At 50.8% G+C, this 19,791-nt stretch overlaps 1 protein-coding gene across 2 annotated transcripts in view; it reads right to left on the bottom strand.

The window, feature by feature from the left end:
• The window catches only part of palb2 (partner and localizer of BRCA2), a 40,248-nt gene extending 20,625 nt beyond the window's left edge, over window positions 1-19,623 (bottom strand). The window contains exons 1-6 of one of the 2 annotated variants that reach the window (XM_086000088.1): window positions 19,462-19,623; window positions 19,311-19,370; window positions 11,149-11,248; window positions 8,233-10,053; window positions 4,031-4,387; window positions 529-1,097 (exon numbers count right to left, since the gene is read on the bottom strand). In XM_086000088.1, coding sequence (XP_085856214.1) covers window positions 529-1,097; window positions 4,031-4,387; window positions 8,233-10,053; window positions 11,149-11,248; window positions 19,311-19,370; window positions 19,462-19,509 — 2,955 coding nt within the window. In that variant the 5' untranslated portion in view covers window positions 19,510-19,623. The remainder of the gene's footprint in view (window positions 1-528; window positions 1,098-4,030; window positions 4,388-8,232; window positions 10,054-11,148; window positions 11,249-19,310; window positions 19,371-19,461) is intronic. The other variant, XM_086000089.1, reaches the window with a different exon arrangement.
• Between the last annotated feature and the right edge of the window lie 168 nt (window positions 19,624-19,791).

The raw sequence follows: 19,791 nt of genomic DNA, 5'->3' as shown, positions 1-19,791 counted from the left end.
TGGAGGCTAATGCATTCAGGGTAACATCGAAAACAGGGAATGGAGGCTAATGCATTCAGGGTAACATCGAAAACAGGGAATGGAGGCTAATGCATTCAGGGTAACATTAAAAACAGGGAATGGAGGCAAGAGAATAGCCACCAGAGGTGGCAGATTTAACACACATTACTGATATAATAATTGCACTTCTGCTGTTTCGGAGACTTATATAGTTACAGATAGAAACTGCTGCTCTCCGCAGCAAGGACAGACCAGAGAAGTACCAAAAGAACTGTCCTCTTCAGTTCTGCACCCCTCAGTCACACACCTTTCACCAGAGGGGAGGCAAGTTACAGCAGGCTGGCTCAGCAGAGTGGGCCACCAGATAACCTATCCCCTTGTGGGACAGTCTTGGACCTCTGCTTTGCACCTCGTCCTCATCAGCACACTCAAGATCAGGACTCGGTGGGCATTACCCTGCACTCTAACACTCCGTGACAACAAACCTCATCGCCACACTAACCAGCATGTGTCATAAAAAAATCTTACCTCTTCAATTACAGCATCCTCTGCAGAAAATTCCACAGCACTGTCTTCATTCAGCACCTCTGGCTGATTGAACGTAGTCTCACAATTGCCATGGAAGTGCTCCTCGGGTCTCTCATCCTTCTTATCGAGATGTTCCCTCGCCGGCAAAATACACAGAGTGCCTTCTCTTGTTGCTGGACTGGACTGATTTAAATCAGGCGGCGCCAATCCTTCAGCAGGCGTCTGTAACCTTTGCCCACACTTCCCATCGGTATTCCGAACATCTTCACACACAAGTGACCGTGCGCCAGTTTGGGACGAATCCTGGTTTCCAGGCGTGCTTTGGGAAAGTACTGGAGAACCAGACGCAGGCGTGAAGCCAAGTGAAGGGAACGCAGGGCTACCTGCACCTCGGTCCGGCTGGTGGGTGCTCCCTGCCTGCAGAGTACAGGATGGTGTTGACAGCAGAATGCTGGAAGATAGTTGGTGGCCGGGTGTAGTTTTCGGCATTTCCTGACCGTAAGGGCAAATGACATCATCTGCCGCTGGTTCTTCTGGGGTCCTGCTCAATTCCGCGCAGTCAGAACTCTCTGGGTGAAAAACATGTGTATTAATAGGGTCCATTACACGGTTCTAGCTTTCACTTTTATTGAGCCTTAAAATGACTGACTAGTGTGCAACTTGTTTTTATTATCCATTCACGAGATGTGGGCATTGCTGGCAAAAGGCTGTTTTCAGGACTTCGACCTCCAGGCCAGCATTTATTGCCCATCCCTAATATTCTAAGTGCCACTAAAAAACTGGGCTTAATCCTCCAATTCTGGCCTCTTGCGCATCCCCGATTTTAATCGCTCCACCATTGGCGGCCGTGCCTTCAGCTGCCTAGGCCCCAAGCTCTGGAATTCCCTCCCTAAACCTCTCCGCCTCTCTTTCCTCCTTTAAGACACTCCTTAAAACCTACCTCATCTCCCCTAGTATCGCATGTTTATTAATTCACTCATGGGATGTGGGCGTCGCTGGCAAGGCCAGCATTTATTGCCCATCCCCAATTGCCCTCGAGAAGGTGGTGGTGAGCCGCCATCTTGAAACGCTGCAGTCCGTGTAGTTAGGTAGGGAGTTCCAGGATTTTGACCCAGCGACGATGAAGGAACGTTGATATATTTCCATATATGGATAATCATCCATACATTTAGGTGGGCAACAGCCAAAAATGGGAAATTCTCAATTACGCGGATGAAATATTTCACCACAGCAACAATAATCCTATCATTACTCTGATGTTCACCTATCAATGGGAAGTTTAAAAACGTCACAACTGAAACCTATCGTCACTGTATAAGCAGATTGCTCTATGTGCAGTATGTGTGTGCAAACGATACTTTTGCTTGCTAACCTCCTCTCAGTTGAAACAGAACCCCCCTCCTCTTTCTTTCTCTCTCAGATGCTGGTCAACCTGCTATGGTACATTTTAAAATTGTTCTATTACAAAAATCAATGCAGCATATCGTTCAGTAAGATACCAAGAGCAGGCACAGGAACAGGCCATTCAGCCCTCGAGTTTGTTCTGCTATTCAATTAGATCATGGCTGATCTGTATCTTAACACCACTTACCCAACTTGGTTCCATATCCCTGATACCCTTGCCTAACAAAAATCTATTAATCCAAGTTTTGAAATTTTCAATTGACCCTCAGCCTCAACAACTTTTTTCTTTGGGGGGGGGGGGGGGGGGGGGCGGATGGGGAGAAAGAGAGTTCCAGATTTTCACTACCCTTTGTGCGAAGTGCTTCCTGACATCACCCCTGAATGGCCTGGCTCTAAGTTTAAGGTTATGCCCCCACATTCTGGTTTCTCCCACCAGCGGAAATAGTTTCTCTCTCTCTACCCTATCAACTCCTTTAATCTTAAGCACCTCAATTATATCACCCCTTAATCTTCTATATTCATCATGGGAATACAAGCCTAGTCTATGCAACCTGTCCTCATAACCCCTTTAGCCCCGGTATCATTCTGGTGAATCTGAGCTGCACCTCCTCCAAGGCCAATATATTCTTCCTATGGTGTGGTGTCCAGAACTGAACGCTGTACTCCTGATGCGGTTTAACCAGACAAAATGTAAACTTCAAATTTACTCTCTCTCAGGTACTGGAGACTGTTTCAGTCCAACTTTAAGGAGTCTCGAAATAACAACAGAAAATGCTGGAAAAACTCAGCAGGCCAGGCAACATCCGTGGAGAGAAAATAGAGTCAACGTTTCAGGTCAAACCCTTTGTCAGGCTGGGAGAGAACAAAAGAGAAGTGAAGAGACATTAAGAGGTATTCAAACCGAGACGAGATGGTAATAGGACTAGTGGAGACAAAAGATGGCTCTAGATTAGGGGTGAAATGCGCTGGCAGAATGGGAGACAGCTGCCATGTGGGAGAGAGAAAAAAGAGGGGGGGGGGGGGAGAGAAAGGGTCAAAACAAAGGTGTGGATAAAAAATAAGTAAAAATGTAATAGGGGCCGAGGTTATGATCTGAAATTGTTGAACTCTATATTGGGGAGACCAAACGCAGATTGGGAGACCGCTTTGCGGAACACCTCCGTTCAGTCCGTAAGGGTGACCCCGAGCTTCCGGTCGCCTGTCATTTTAATTCTCCGCCCCATTCCCACTCAGACCTCACCGTCCTTGGCCTCTTGCATTGTTCCACGGAAGCTCGAGGAACAGCACCTCATCTTCCAATTAGGCACTTTACAGCCTTCCGGACTCAATATCGAGTTCAACAATTTCAGATCATAACCTCGGCCCCTATTACATTTTTACTTATTTTTTATCCACACCTTTATTTTGGCCCTTTCCCCCCCTTTTTTCTCTCTCCCACATGGCAGCTGTCTCCCATTCTGCCAGAGCATTTCACACCTAATCTAGAGCCGTCTTTTGTCTCCACTAGTCCTATCACCATCTCGTCTCGTTTTGAATACCTCTTAATGTCTCTTCACTTCTCTTTTGTTCTCTCCCAGCCTGGCCTTCAGTCTTGACAAAGGGTTTGACCTGAAACGTTGACTCTATTTTCTCTCCACGGATGTTGCCTGGCCTGCTGAGTTTTTCCAGCATTTTCTGTTGTTATTTCGGATTTCCAGCATCTGCAGTATTTTGCTATCGTTTAAGGAGTCTCGCGTAGTCTGCCACTAGCTGAGGTGCTACCCAAGTTACTAAGAGCTGCAGATCAGCCTGCACACTCAGCACAGAACATCTTTACCACTATTACAGGCCTTACATGCATACAGGCCATATTTAATGTGCACAAATAATCGGACTGCATGGGTACAGATTATACATATCTGGCCTGATTAAGCTCTCACAACAGCAAGAAGATAAACCTGTACTACTGTGTGTCCTACCTCTGTCTAAGTACATTAGTTTAAGGACACCTAACTTGGCACTCAGAGAAAAAGGTCAATATTGGGCATTAAAAAAATAACCATGTATTTTGATTAGAATATTAAGATCTTTTGCTTTAGGAATGACTGAGCCATCTTACTTTGTGGGAGGGGTTCCTCAAGGTTTTCTGCAACTTGTTTGATGTCCTGTGAATGCGGATTTTCACAGTGCCCTGTATCCCAGTGGTCAGTCTCCACCTGAGTTTCCACGGTACAGTCAGCCCCATCGCGCTGGGACGGAAGAAGTGATTTCCTCAATGCCTCGGCTCTTAGCTTCTCTTTGAGTAGACCGTATTCCTCGTCGGGGAGGTCAAAATCGCAGACCTCCAGGCTGTAAAACAGCCTTTTGACAACAGGCTTTTTAACAGGGGGTAAAGGTTCGGAGCACGCCAGCGCCCTGTCTTCAAGTCTCGCGGCGAGCTTCCTGGAGCCAGCACGTGTTCTACGATAGCTGCTACCTATTGGCAAAACACGAATCTCATTACATCAGAAACCTCAAAACTGAATACGAAATTGATGGGCAGGAAAGGACCAGCGGGTCCGCCAAGCCTGCTCCACAGCTGTATCAGTTTATCCATAATGAGCCTTCCACAGTCACAGAAGAAATTAGGCAAATCATTAAATGGGCAAAGCAAATATACAGGCCGGAGGCAACCACTGCATCCCAAGTTTTCATTTAATTATACTTACAGGGCCACTCATGGGGCATATACCCATCTACAGTGCAGTGAACGAGGGCGCCAGGATCCCCTTGCAATAGGCTTGCTCCACAGCAATGGGATTAATGCTTATACGGAGATATATTACAGAACAGTGGATGTCTCCAGTCTCTAATCAGTTAGATTTCCCTCCCAGTCGCTGTAAAAACTGGAAACAAACTATTCTCTTTATAATTGTGTTGGTTCTTTAAAGATCTGATTTTTATTTTAAAAACTGTCTTATTGCTTATTTATTGAAGATAAAACCAAAAAAAAAACCTTTACTTAAGGATCAAGTAGTACAGACACTCATAACTTGGGCCCTAATTAAATGACAATAATACACAGGTTCAACTCCTTAAAGGACACCATGAACCTGCTCAATTATAAATCATTGCAATCTTTCTGGTCTTACTCACCAGCCCCGTACATTACAACAGTGACTACATTTCAAAAAGTACTTCCATTGGCTGTGAAGCGCTTTGGGACGTCCTGAGGTTGTGAAACATAATAAGAACATAAGAACTAGGAGCAGGAGTCGGCCATTTGGCCCCTCGAGCCTGCTCTGCCATTCAATAAGATCATGGCTGATCTTCTGCCTCATCTCCACTTTCCTGCCTGATTCCCCATATCCCTTGATTCCCTTAATAATCAAAAATCTATCGATCTCTGTCTTGAATACACTCAACGACTGAGCCTCCACAGCCCTCTGGGGTAGAGAATTCCAAAGATTCACCAGCCTCTGAGTGAAGAAATTTCTCCTCATCTCAGTCCTAAATGGCCGACCCCTTATCCTGAGACTGACCCCTGGTTCTAGACTCCCCAGCCAGGGGAAACATCCTCCCTGCATCTACCCTGTAAGAATTTTGTATGTTTCAATGAGATCACCTCTCATTCTTCTAAACTCTAGAGAATATAGGCCTAGTCTATTCAATCTCTCCTCATAGAACAATCCCCCCCATCCCAGAAACCAGTCTGGTGAACCTTCGTTGCACTCCCTCTATGGCAAGTATACGTATACGAACATACGAATTAGGAGCAGGAGTAGGCCACTCGGCCCTTTGAGCCTGCTCCGCCATTCAATAAGGTCATGGCTGATCCGATTACTCCACATTCCCGCCTACCCCCGATAACCTTTCACCCCCTTGCTTACCAAGAATCTATCTACCTCTGCCTTAACAATATTCAAAGACTCTGCTTCCACCACCCTCTGAGGAAGAGAGTTCCAAAGACTCACGACCCTCAGAAAAAAATTCTCCTCATCTCTGTCTTAAATGGGCGACCCCTTATTTTTAAACAGTGACCCCTCGTTCTAGATTCTCCCACAAGAGGAAACATCCTCTCCACATTCCCCCTGTCCAGACCCCTCAGGATCTTATATGTTTCAATCAAGTCACCTCTTACTCTTCTAAACTCCAGCGGATACAAGCCTAGCCTGTCCAACCTTTCCTCATAAGACAGCCCGCCCATTCCAGGTATTAGTCTAGTAAACCTTCTCTGAACTGCTTCCAACGCATTTACATCCTCCCTTAAATAAGGAGACCAATACTGTACACAGTACTCCAGGTGTGGTCTCACCAGGGCCCTATATAATTGCAGTAAGATGTCTTTACTCTTATATGCAAATCCTTTTGTATTAAAGGCCAACATATCATTTGCTTTCCTAATTGCTTGCTGTACCTGCATGTTAACTTTCAGTGATTCGTGTACAAGGACACCCAGGTCCCTCTGAACACCAACATTTCCCAATCTCTCACCATTTACAAAATACTCTGCTTTTCCATTTTTCCTACCAAAGTGGATAACTTCCCATTTCTCCACATTATATTCCATTTGCCATGTTCTTTGCCCACTCACTTAGCCTGTCTATATCCCCTTGAAGCCTCCTTGCATCCTCCTCACAACTTACATTCCCACCCAGCTTTGTATCAGCAGCAAACTTGGATATATTACATTTGGTCTCCTCACCCAAATCATTGATGTAGATTGTGAATAGCTGAGGCCCAAGCACTGATCCTTGCGGTACCCCACTAGTTACAGCCTGCCAACCCAAAAATGACCCGTTTATTCCTACTCTCTGTTTTCTGTCCATTAACCAATCCTCAATCCATGCTAGTATGTTACCCCCAATCCCTAATTTTGTTTAATAACCTCGTGTGGCACCTTATCGAATGCCTTCTGAAAATCCAAATACACCACATCCACTGGTTCCCCCTTATCTATTCTGCTAGTTAGAACCCTCAAAAAATTTGAACAGATTCGTCAAACACGATTTCCCTTTCATAAATCCGTGTTGACTCTGCCCAATCCTATTATTATTTTCTAAGTGCTCTGTTACCACGTCCTTAATAATAGATTCTAGCATTTTCCCTACTACTGATGTCAGGCCAACTGGTCTGTAGTTCCCCGTTTTCTCTCTCCCTCCTTTCTTAAAATAGTGAGGTTACATTTGCTACCTTCCAATCCACGGGAACTGATCTAGAATCTATGGAATTTTGGAAAACGACAACCAATGCATCCACTATCTCTCTAACCACCTCTTTCAAAACCCTAGGATGTAGGCCACCAGGTCCAGGGGATTTATCGGCTTTCAGTCCCATTACTTTCTCCAGTACTATTGTTTTATTAATACTAATTTCTTTCAGTTCCTCATTCTCACTAGATAGACCCTTGGTTCTCCACTATTTCCGGGAAGTTTTTGACATCTTCTTCCGTTAAGACAGACACAAAGGGGGAGAAATTGGGTGAGTAGCGCCACCTGTTAGCGCCTAAAGAGGCAGTCAGTGGCTGTAGCGCCACTGGCTGCGTCTCCGGCGATATTCAGTAGGGGCTCTAATGATGGCGTTAGGCATTTGCGCTGCGCCGCCACCGATGACGTCATCGGTGTGCGCAGCGCCCCATTCGCGATATATGGTAGCGAACGGCGCAGTTGCGCCACTCACTACCCGCGCCCGGTTCACGGGGCCTTACTGTGCCGGCAGCGGCGCAAGTTAAGGTGGAGGTGCGGGGCGGCCGCCTTTTTCGGCGACCGCCTGCCAGCACCTCCGTCCCCGGCCTCCTAACCACCCCCCCCCCCGCGGCATTGCCGGCTGTTTCCCCGAGAGCCCGGCACTTCTCCTTGGTGCCGGGCTCATTTGCCGGCACTCGCGATCGGGGATCGCGCTGTTGCAGGCACCTCCCCCTTAACAGTGGGAGGAAGGCCTGCAGTACCGCAGCGCGCACGTTGCGCTGCGATACTCAGTTTCAGCGCCCTAAGAGGGACGTGGAGCACCTCGAGCCTCGCCCCGTCTCCCTCGAGGGGCACTGAAACTGAATTTCTGGTGATCGGTATCACTCCGATCGCTGCGCTAAATCCTGCGCTCAGGCGACATTTGCGCCCCAACCCAATTTCTAGGCCAAAGTATTTGTTTAATTTCTCTGCCATCTCCTTATTCCCCATTATAATGGCGCTATAGAAATGCAAGTTCTTTCTTTTCTTCTCTTAAACAAAAACTAATGTGCTTTACCCAGCTTTAACAGTAATGTCAGCAGTCAGAATGAATCAATCATGACACCGCCAGTCAAATCTTTTAAAATACACCAATACACGCCCACTCAGTGCTCACCTTTCGAGAGCCTCACTCTCCTTCTGGGCTGAGAGACTTGTGACCGAGTTTCCTCTCCGTCCGAGTCAATCCCCACTGGAAACGATTGCCTTGTACCACTGAAACTCTTCCTCAACGAGATGCCAAGAAAGGGATCTTGCTTGGTCTCTGGGACCATTTCCTGGCCGTCAGTACCACTGTCTAAGCCCGAGTGATGCTCCGGCACACTCGATACAGACTGCCCTTGTGCTGTCGACAGATCATTGGCGTCCTCTTTGAAAGGCCTTACTAACACATCACTGGTCTGGCATTTGATAGAGTTCTGTAGTGGTTCCACGATGTGTTTAAGTTTATTCTGAGACAGGTTGGAACTCTTGATATTAAAGTTGGTAATGCTTGAAAAATCACGAGCACTCGCGTTATTTACAGTATTTCCATACAGTTTATTAGTGTTGGGCACTGGCTGACCAATGCTACTTTTATCCTCCTCGCCCTCTTTCTCACTCCGAACATCGGAAGTCTCAGCATGTTGAACATCATCAGGGATTCCGTGGTCGTTTAAAGTCCTCTCTGCAAGCTCCTGGTCTTTAAACACCGCAGCATCAGTGAGCTGGGGTTTTATAGATCCTCCTCTGCCTTTTCTCCCGCTCTCTCGGTTTGATTTAATACTCTGAGAATCAACACCAATATTCCAGGGGGCCTGTGAGTCACGCTGCGAGGAAGCTGCGTCAGACCCACTAACATCATCCTCCTGACTGTTAAACAGTAGTAACGTGTTGCTGATCTTTCCCTCAGCCTTGGGGGAGCCTTTTACAGGACTGCTTTGGTTACGTGTGGACTTCCTAGATCTTCCTCTGCCACCATTTCTGGACTTTCCCAAGTGACTGTGAATCACTGCATCCAGATCCACCCGCCGCTGACAGCTGGTCATGCGTCGAGTTGTTCGCACGTAGTACTCGACGGGGAAGAGAAGCCCCTCAATAAGGGTACAAGAGTTCAGTGGGCTATCTTCTGAAGCTTCACGTGCAGCAGTACTTGTCTTCAGCTGACCTGGTTCTAACGCTACCGCCGCACTTCTAAGGTTGCTCTCGGAGGCTTCAGTGAGGTTTTCGGAGCAGTTTGGCTTTGCTTGCTGCGGCCAGGTATCTGCAGTCAGTACCTCTGGGTCCCTTGAAATGAAAGCTTCATTTTCGCATGCAGACACTGCTGGAGACTTGTCCCCAGGACGGCAGCATGCAGAGTCATTCACAGCTCTGCCCACGGGCACAATCACACAATCACCTTCCACTTCCTCTGCTCCGCTCTTTAACAACACAAAGTCTTCTTCAGCTTGAGTGGAACCGTGCAATACTTGGTGCCGTACATGCTCCTTCACATCTCTGCCGAGTGACTCGGAGACGTCGCTGTCTCTGCTAAGGACGGAAGATGCTGAATTCCCTTCATTAACAGCTGGATCCAGTTCCTCTATTTCTCGAACACAGGGCTCTCCATCACCAGCCAGAGATTCATTCACCTCACTGGCTGCTTCACACCCCCCCCTTCTCAGTACTTCACACGACCTCTTTTTCTTCAGTTTCAGACGACTCCGAACCTGACTGTCTGTCTGTGTGACGGGGCCCGTTTCCACAACTGGGAATGCGGAGGGTTCCGCTGAAGGGTCTTCAACACTTCCACATGTGCTCGTCAAAGCCTCGTTCGGGCAGCCGAAGACGTCTATGATTTCCGGCTCCAGGTTAAAGGTCACCACTGATTTTTTCTCCTTTCTTTCTTCTGCTGGGACTTGGCTTCTCTGATATGAAGAGCTTGACTGATGTGTATCCAAAACTGGTGAGGCCTCATCACCTTAAAAAGGAGATTCAAGAAACACACATTAGGCCCTGAATTTCTTTACCTCAGGGGAGAGAGAAAGAAGCAGAGACAGGTGCACAATCTGAATATAAAGGGGAACTGGCCTTAAAAAGTATTCTTTTTGGTGAAAACATCTGTGTAGCAAATGTAAATTAGCCAGCAGGTGGAACAGGCTCGAGGGGTTGAATGGCCTCCTCCTGTTTCAGTTGAGTAGATTGGGACTCTACTCATTGGAGTTCAGAAGAATGAGAGGCGATCTTATTGAAACATATAAGATTGTGAAGGGGTTGGATCGGGTGGATGCGGGGAGGATGTTCCCGATGATGGGTGAAACTAGAACTAGGGGGCATAGTCTTAGAATAAGGGGCTGCTCTTTCAAAACTGAGATGAGGAGGAACTACTTCACTCAGAGGGTGGTAGGTCCATGGAATATGCTGCCCCAAAAAGCTGTAGAAGCTGCATCATTACATAAATTTAAAACAGAAATAGACAGTTTCCTAGAAGTAAAGGGAATTAAGGGTTACGGGGAGCGGGCAGGAATTTGGATATGAGTCTAGGTTCGGATCGGTCATGGCCCTGTGGGTAGCGGAGCGGGCCCAGGGGCCGTGTAGCCTGATCCTGCTCCTATTTCGTGTGTCTAATTCTGTTAGATTCAGGAGATGGTTCTGTGATAGTGGACTGGCAGTTAGGATCAGATCAGCCATGATCTTATTGAATGGCGGAGCAGGCTCGAGGGGCCGATTGGCCTACTCCTGCTCCTATTTCTTATGTTCTTATGTTCCTAATCAGCATGGAGGAAAGGTTAAAGGCAGAGGTGGCAAAGGAAGGTGCTTCCTCTCATGCACGTGCCAGTGCCGATTACAAAACCACACTGGTGACTGTGGAGGAACAGATCAACTCCCCATTGTCACTTGCTCAGAATGCACGGGTAGCCCAGTGACACGTCCCTTTACATTTTCCACTTCCTGTGGGAAAGCCCGTCGCGACTATGAGAAAAGTTTCTTCACTGAGGCCATTGTGATAGAGAAGAAGTCAACTAAAAGACACGATCCACTCTAAATTTTAAACCGCATTTTTTTGAAAACTTACCAGTTGTGAGTTGGGTCATGCTCTGCTCTTCTAGCAGCTGATTCTGACGTGCGATGGTTTTTTTAACATGATTCCGCATTCGCTCAGCTTTCTGTGCACGCTAATGGCAGAAAATAAGAGATAAATACCAGACTAGCCAGCATAAAGTTAGTGAGAGATAAGCCTCAATTATGGGCTCAAGTCCTGTAGTCAAGTTCTGACTCAGAAGCAAGTGTCATACCAACTGAGCTGAGCTGATCTTTAAGCGCAGTTTGGTAAAAATCAACGCCTTAGTGTGTGCGCGCAGGGGTACAGCTAGAGATTGACCAGCTAAAACCACACAGAATAACTCATTAGAATGCCTAACCCGTGACCTAGTGAGTTCACACTGTCTGACGTGGTATATGGTAAACAAATATCAACACATCACAGCGGACGGATTTCTCCTCCCCATCCACCCTGATAGAAAAGCAATTCACCACCAAAATAGTCAAGATCATTGCAGAAAATGTTGGAAAGGTACAGCAGGTGTAATCTCGGCTGATTCTTCAGTTCAGTGCTGAGGGAGTGCCACACTGCTGGGATGCCATCTTTTCAATGAGTCATTAATCCGAGGCCCCGTCTGTCTGTTCAGGTGGACGTAAAAGATCTCACGGCACTATTGGAAGAGGAGCAGGGGAGGAGCTCTTCTGCTCTGGCCAACATCAAAAACAGATGATCTGATTATTCATCGCACTTTGCTTGTGGGACCTTGCTGTGCACAAATTGGCTGCCAAGTCTGCCTGCGTAATCACAGTGACTGCACTCCAAATGACAGGAGTCGGACCAGTCAGAATGAAGAACACACACCAGAAACATTAAGCTCTCAGCTCCTGCCAATGCTGACTGATCTGCTGTGCATGTTCACCTCCGATTTTTATTTCAGGTTTCTATCACCACCACTCTTATGATTATTATTAACAGGTATACCAAGTTGGATACTGTTGAGGGGGATGACTCACCAGGGGAAGGCGGCAGCAGCAGCCAGCTTCCTGGCACCAGGGACGCTTCTGCTGCTCAGAAAGGGAGGAAAAAGAGTGGGAGAGCAATAGTGGTAGGGGATTCTATCGTAAGGGGAACAGATAGGCGTTTCTGTGGCCGCAAACGTGACTCCAGGATGGTTTGTTGCCTCCCTGGGGCCAGGGTCATGGATGTCACTGAGCGGCTACAGGGCATTCTTAAGGGGGAGGGTGAGCAGGCAGAGGTCGTGGTCCACATTGGGACCAACGACATAGGTAGGAAGGGGGATGAGGTCCTGCATCAAGAATTTAGGGAGCTAGGTAACAGATTAAAGAGCAGGACCTCAAAGGTTGTAATCTCTGGATTACTCCCAGTGCCACGTGCTAGTAAGTATAGGAATGGGAAGATAGAGCAGATGAATGCGTGGCTAAAGAGTTGGTGTAGGGGGGAGGGTTTTACTTTCCTGGATCACTGGGCCTGCTTCTGGGAAAGGTGGGACTTGTACAAGTCGGACGGGTTGCACCTGAACCAGAGCGGGACAAATATCCTTGCGGGGAGGTTTGCTAGCACTGTTGGGGGGGGGGGGGGGGGGGTTTAAACTAACTTGGCAGGGGGATGGGATACAGAGGGGAGCTGAAATGGGGGGGGGGGGATGTGCTGCCAATTATAGAGAAAAAAACAAGTCAGCTTGGTAGACAGGGCAAATATACAAGGGCAAGGCTGGATGGCATCTATTTTAATGCAAGGAGTCTTGCAAATAAGGTGGATGAACTGAAGGTGTTGATAAACACATGGGAGTATGATATTGTTGCTATCACGGAGACATGGTTGAGGGAGGGGCAAGACTGGCAGCTCAATATTCCGGGGTACAGAATCTTCAGGCGAGACAGAGGGGGAGGTATAAGAGGGGGTGTCGCAATATTAATTAAGGAGTCAATTACTGCAGTAAGGAGGGATGATATATTAGCAGGTTCCTCTAATGAGGCCATATGGGTGGAGCTTAAAAACAAAAAGGGGGCAAGCACTTTGCTGGGAGTGTACTATAGGCCTCCAAACAGTCAGGGGGAGATAGAGGAACAGATATGTAGGCAAATCTCAGAGAAATGTGCAAATAATAGGGTAATAATAATGGGGGATTTCAACTTCCCCAATATTAACTGGGATAGTCAGAGTGTGAAAGGCTCAGAGGGTGTAGAATTCTTAAAGTGCATCCAGGAGAGCTTTTTGAGCCAGCATGTAGAAAGTCCTACAAGAGAGGGGGCGGTACTGGACCTAATTCTAGGGAATGTGGCCGGCCAAGTGGAAAAAGTGCTAGTAGGTGAGCACTTTGGTGACAGTGACCATAATATGGTGAGATTTAAGGTGGTCATGGAAAAGGACAGGGATGGGCCGGAAATAAAGGTTCTAAATTGGGTGGGGGGAGGAAGGCCGATTTTAATAGGATAAGGCAGGATCTGGCCAAAATGGACTGGGATCAGCTACTTGTAGGAAAATCCGCATCGGAGCAATGGGAGGCTTTCAGAAGGGAGATTGAGATCATACAATGGCAACATGTTCCCGTAAGGGTCAAGGGTGGTTCCAAAAACCACAGGGAACCTTGGATGTCAGGGGATATACGAGAATGGATTAGGAAAAAAAGGAGGGCTTTTGGCAGATACAAAAGGCTAAAGACGGAGGAAGCCCTAGAGGAGTACAAAAAGTGCAGGGGGATACTTAAAAAAGAAATTAGGAGATCAAGGAGGGCCATGAAATAACACTGGCGAGCAAAATAAAGGAAAATCCTAAGATGTTTTATAAGTATATTAAGGGTAAGAGGATAACTAGGGAAAAAATAGGGCCCATTAGGGACAAAAGTGGCAATCTGTGTGTGGAGCCGGAAGATGTAGGAAGGGTTCTAAATGAATTTTTTGCATCTGTTTTCACTATGGAGAAGGACGATGTAGACATAGAAATAGGGCGGGGGGACTGTGATATGCTCGAACATATTAACATCGAGAGGGAGGAGGTATTGGCGGTTTTAGCTGGCCTAAAAATGGATAAATCCCCAGGCCCGGACGAAATGTATCCCAGGCTGCTGTGTGAGGCAAAGGAAGAGATTGCGGGGGCTCTAACACATATATTCAGGACCTCTCTGGCCACAGGGGATGTGTCAGAGGACTGGAGAACCGCTAATGTAGTACCATTATTCAAGAAGGGAAGTAGGGAAAAACCGGGGAACTACAAGCCAGTGAGCCTAACATAAGTGGTAGGAAAATTATTGGAAAAAATTCTGAGGGACAAAATTTGTCTCCACTTGGAGAGGCAAGGATTAATCAGGGATAGTCAACATGGCTTTGTCAAGGGAAGATCACGTCTGACTAATTTGATTGAATTTTTTGAGGGGGTGATTAGGTGTGTGGATGAAGGTAACGCAGTGGATGTGGTATACATGGATTTCAGTAAGGCCTTCGATAAAGTCCCGCACAGGAGACTGGTCAAGAAGCTAAGAGCCCATGGAATCCAGGGTGCCTTGGCACATTGGATACAAAACTGGCTTAGTGGCAGAAGGTAGAGGGTGATGGTCGAAGGTTGTTTTTGTGACTGGAAGCCTGTGGCCAGTGGGGTACCACAGGGATCGGTGCTGGGTCCCTTGCTGTTTGTGGTCTACATTAATGACTTGGATATGAATGTAAAAGGTATGATCAGTAAGTTCGCGGATGATACAAAAATTGGTAGGGTGGTAAATAGCGAGGAGGGTAGCCTCAGTCTGCAGGACGATATAGATGGGTTGGTCAGATGGGCGGAACAGTGGCAAATGGAATTTAACCCGGAAAAGTGCGAGGTGGTGCACTTTGGGGGGACTAACAAGGCAAGGGAATACACAATGAATGGTAAGACCCTAGGCAAGACGGAGGGGCAGAGGGATCTGGGTATGCAAGTACACAGATCCCTGAAGGCGGCGGAACAGGTGGATAAGGTGGTAAAAAAGGCATATGGGATACTTGCCTTCATTAGCCGAGGCATTGAATATAAGAGCAAGGAGGTTATGATGGAGCTGTATAAAACACTGGTTAGGCCACAGCTGGAATACTGTGTGCAGTTCTGGTCGCCACACTACAGGAAGGATGTGATCGTGTTAGAGAGGGTGCAGAGGAGGTTCACCAGGATGTTACCAGGGCTGGAGCACTTCAGCTATGAAGAGAGACTGGGCAGATTGGGTTTGTTTTCCTTGGAGCAGAGGAGGCTGAGGGGGGACATGATTGAGGTGTACAAAATTATGAGGGGCATAGATAGGATGGATACTGAGGAGCTTTTTCCCTTAGTAGAAGGGTCAATAGCTAGGGGGCATAGATTCAAGGTAAAGGGCGGGAGGTTTAGAGGGGATTTGAGAAAGAACTTTTTCACCCAGAGGGTGGTTGGAGTCTGGAACTCACTGCCTGAAAGGGTTGTGGAGGCAGGAACCCTCACAACATTTAAGAAGCATTTGGATGAGCACTTGAAATGCCATAGCATACAAGGCTATGGGCCAAATGCTGGAATATGGGATTAGATTAGACAGGGCTTGATGGCCGGCGCGGACACGATGGGCCGAAGGGCCTCTATCCGTGCTGTATGACTCTATTAAGTACTCCATTGGCTGTAAAGCGCTTTGCGACGTCCCGAGGTCATGAAAGGTGCTATATAAATCTAAGTCTTTTTTTTTTTTATAAAAGAACACCCACTTGCTTCTCTGCCAACAATAACAACTTGCATTTATATAGCGCCTTTAATGCAATAAAATGTCCCAAGGCGCTTCACAGGAGTGTTATCACAAAAAAATCTGGCACCCAGCCACATAAGGAGATATTAGGGCAGATGACCAAAAAGCTTGATCGAAGAGGTAGGTTTTAAGGAGTGTCCTAAAGGAGGAGAGGGAGAGAGACAAAGAGGTTTAGGGAGGGAATTCCAGAGCTCCACCATTGGCAGCAGCTGAAAGCACAGCTCCAATGGTGGAGAGTTTAAAATCGGGGATGCGCAAGAGGCCAGAACAGGTGGAGCGCCGAGGTTGAGGGGGATTGCAAGGCTGGAGGAGATTACAGAGATAAGGAACAATGGAATTGATAGACGGACAAAGACCAAGGTCCATCGTCCATCTAGCTCACCGTCTACCATTCTGGTAGTCCCATGATATGATCATGGAGTTGTTGACCAATCACAGCGATTAATCTCTGTCAGTGAGTCTACAACAGACCCAGACACGAGGTGAGGAAACCCCCAGCGGTGGAGAGCTTTGGGAACCAGAGGTCCAAAGTCACCTCTTCCTCTCGAGCAGGCTACACTCACCACATATCATTTCTGCGTCAGTGGGCAGCACTCTCACTTCTGAGTTTTGGGTTCAAGTCCCACTCCAGTGACTCGAGCAAAAAATCCAGGCTGACACTGCCAGTGCAGTACCGAGGGAGCGCCGCACTGTCGGAGGGGCAGTACCGAGGGAGCGCCGCACTGTCGGAGGGGCAGTACCGAGGGAGCGCCGCACTGTCGGAGGGGCAGTACCGAGGGAGCGCCGCACTGTCGGAGGGGCAGTACCGAGGGAGCGCCGCACTGTCGGAGGGGCAGTACCGAGGGAGCGCCGCACTGTCGGAGGGGCAGTACCGAGGGAGCGCCGCACTGTCGGAGGGGCAGTACCGAGGGAGCGCCGCACTGTCGGAGGGGCAGTACCGAGGGAGCGCCGCACTGTCGGAGGGGCAGTACCGAGGGAGCGCCGCACTGTCGGAGGGGCAGTACCGAGGGAGCGCCGCACTGTCGGAGGGGCAGTACCGAGGGAGCGCCGCACTGTCGGAGGGGCAGTACCGAGGGAGCGCCGCACTGTCGGAGGGGCAGTACCGAGGGAGCGCCGCACTGTCGGAGGGGCAGTACCGAGGGAGCGCCGCACTGTCGGAGGGGCAGTACCGAGGGAGCGCCGCACTGTCGGAGGGGCAGTACCGAGGGAGCGCCGCACTGTCGGAGGGGCAGTACCGAGGGAGCGCCGCACTGTCGGAGGGGCAGTACCGAGGGAGCGCCGCACTGTCGGAGGGGCAGTACCGAGGGAGCGCCGCACTGTCGGAGGGGCAGTACCGAGGGAGCGCCGCACTGTCGGAGGGGCAGTACCGAGGGAGCGCCGCACTGTCGGAGGGGCAGTACCGAGGGAGCGCCGCACTGTCGGAGGGGCAGTACCGAGGGAGCGCCGCACTGTCGGAGGGGCAGTACCGAGGGAGCGCCGCACTGTCGGAGGGGCAGTACCGAGGGAGCGCCGCACTGTCGGAGGGGCAGTACCGAGGGAGCGCCGCACTGTCGGAGGGGCAGTACCGAGGGAGCGCCGCACTGTCGGAGGGGCAGTACCGAGGGAGCGCCGCACTGTCGGAGGGGCAGTACCGAGGGAGCGCCGCACTGTCGGAGGGGCAGTACCGAGGGAGCGCCGCACTGTCGGAGGGGCAGTACCGAGGGAGCGCCGCACTGTCGGAGGGGCAGTACCGAGGGAGCGCCGCACTGTCGGAGGGGCAGTACCGAGGGAGCGCCGCACTGTCGGAGGGGCAGTACCGAGGGAGCGCCGCACTGTCGGAGGGGCAGTACCGAGGGAGCGCCGCACTGTCGGAGGGGCAGTACCGAGGGAGCGCCGCACTGTCGGAGGGGCAGTACCGAGGGAGCGCCGCACTGTCGGAGGGGCAGTACCGAGGGAGCGCCGCACTGTCGGAGGGGCAGTACCGAGGGAGCGCCGCACTGTCGGAGGGGCAGTACCGAGGGAGCGCCGCACTGTCGGAGGGGCAGTACCGAGGGAGCGCCGCACTGTCGGAGGGGCAGTACCGAGGGAGCGCCGCACTGTCGGAGGGGCAGTACCGAGGGAGCGCCGCACTGTCGGAGGGGCAGTACCGAGGGAGCGCCGCACTGTCGGAGGGGCAGTACCGAGGGAGCGCCGCACTGTCGGAGGGGCAGTACCGAGGGAGCGCCGCACTGTCGGAGGGGCAGTACCGAGGGAGCGCCGCACTGTCGGAGGGGCAGTACCGAGGGAGCGCCGCACTGTCGGAGGGGCAGTACCGAGGGAGCGCCGCACTGTCGGAGGGGCAGTACCGAGGGAGCGCCGCACTGTCGGAGGGGCAGTACCGAGGGAGCGCCGCACTGTCGGAGGGGCAGTACCGAGGGAGCGCCGCACTGTCGGAGGGGCAGTACCGAGGGAGCGCCGCACTGTCGGAGGGGCAGTACCGAGGGAGCGCCGCACTGTCGGAGGGGCAGTACCGAGGGAGCGCCGCACTGTCGGAGGGGCAGTACCGAGGGAGCGCCGCACTGTCGGAGGGGCAGTACCGAGGGAGCGCCGCACTGTCGGAGGGGCAGTACCGAGGGAGCGCCGCACTGTCGGAGGGGCAGTACCGAGGGAGCGCCGCACTGTCGGAGGGGCAGTACCGAGGGAGCGCCGCACTGTCGGAGGGGCAGTACCGAGGGAGCGCCGCACTGTCGGAGGGGCAGTACCGAGGGAGCGCCGCACTGTCGGAGGGGCAGTACCGAGGGAGCGCCGCACTGTCGGAGGGGCAGTACCGAGGGAGCGCCGCACTGTCGGAGGGGCAGTACCGAGGGAGCGCCGCACTGTCGGAGGGGCAGTACCGAGGGAGCGCCGCACTGTCGGAGGGGCAGTACCGAGGGAGCGCCGCACTGTCGGAGGGGCAGTACCGAGGGAGCGCCGCACTGTCGGAGGGGCAGTACCGAGGGAGCGCCGCACTGTCGGAGGGGCAGTACCGAGGGAGCGCCGCACTGTCGGAGGGGCAGTACCGAGGGAGCGCCGCACTGTCGGAGGGGCAGTACCGAGGGAGCGCCGCACTGTCGGAGGGGCAGTACCGAGGGAGCGCCGCACTGTCGGAGGGGCAGTACCGAGGGAGCGCCGCACTGTCGGAGGGGCAGTACCGAGGGTCCTTTGGATGAGATATTATAGAAACATAGAAAGTTACAGCACGGAAGGAGGCCATTTCGACCCATTGTGTCCGCGGCGGCCAACAAAGAGCTATCCAGCCTAATCCCACGTCCCAGCTCTTGGTCCGTAGCCCTGTAGGTTACAGCGTCCCAAGTGCACATCTAAGTACTTTTTAAATCTGGTTAGGGTTTCTGCCTCTCCCACCCTTTCAGGCAGTGAGTTCCAGACCCCCACCACTCTCTGGGTGAAGAAATTATGCCAGTGTTATGTTGTACAAGGGGACATTTACCTGTAATTTATACACAGTCTTTGCATATTCTTTCTTCAGCAGGGCCAACCTCTCTTTGAGCTGTGGATGAAATAAATAATGAATGAATTGAGGCCGTAGACTTTGTGCTGTGAGTGGATGGCGAGAGCGGCCAGTGTCGGCTCTGCTTTACCTGCTCCCTCGCCTGCCAGCTCAGGGGCTTTCTCGCACTATCCTCCATTGAGAGCTGAGTGTGAGAGAAAAGCAGACAGCCCGCCGGCGCCTCAGACCGGGCCGGGGCCAAAGCCTTAACCGCGAGGCCGCTTCGGCAAGCGGACGACAAATCACCCCGCCAATTCCAACCAATCAGGAACCGCGCTCACCACCGGCCTCGCCAATTCCATCCAATCAGGGCCCGCGTTCACCGCCCCGCCCCCTCCCTCAGTCCATTGGAGGAGCGGCGGCGGCGGGAGCGCGCGACGCCATTGGTCAACTCAAACGTCAATCATTACACGCCTTTTAA

Source organism: Somniosus microcephalus, chromosome 11 (genome assembly GCF_052327205.1).
Source record: "Somniosus microcephalus isolate GS21.2 chromosome 11, FLI_Smic_1.0, whole genome shotgun sequence".
Lineage (NCBI taxonomy): Eukaryota > Metazoa > Chordata > Chondrichthyes > Squaliformes > Somniosidae > Somniosus > Somniosus microcephalus.
Note: the sequence above shows the minus strand (reverse complement) of the source record. Positions and strands in the feature narration are given on the sequence as shown.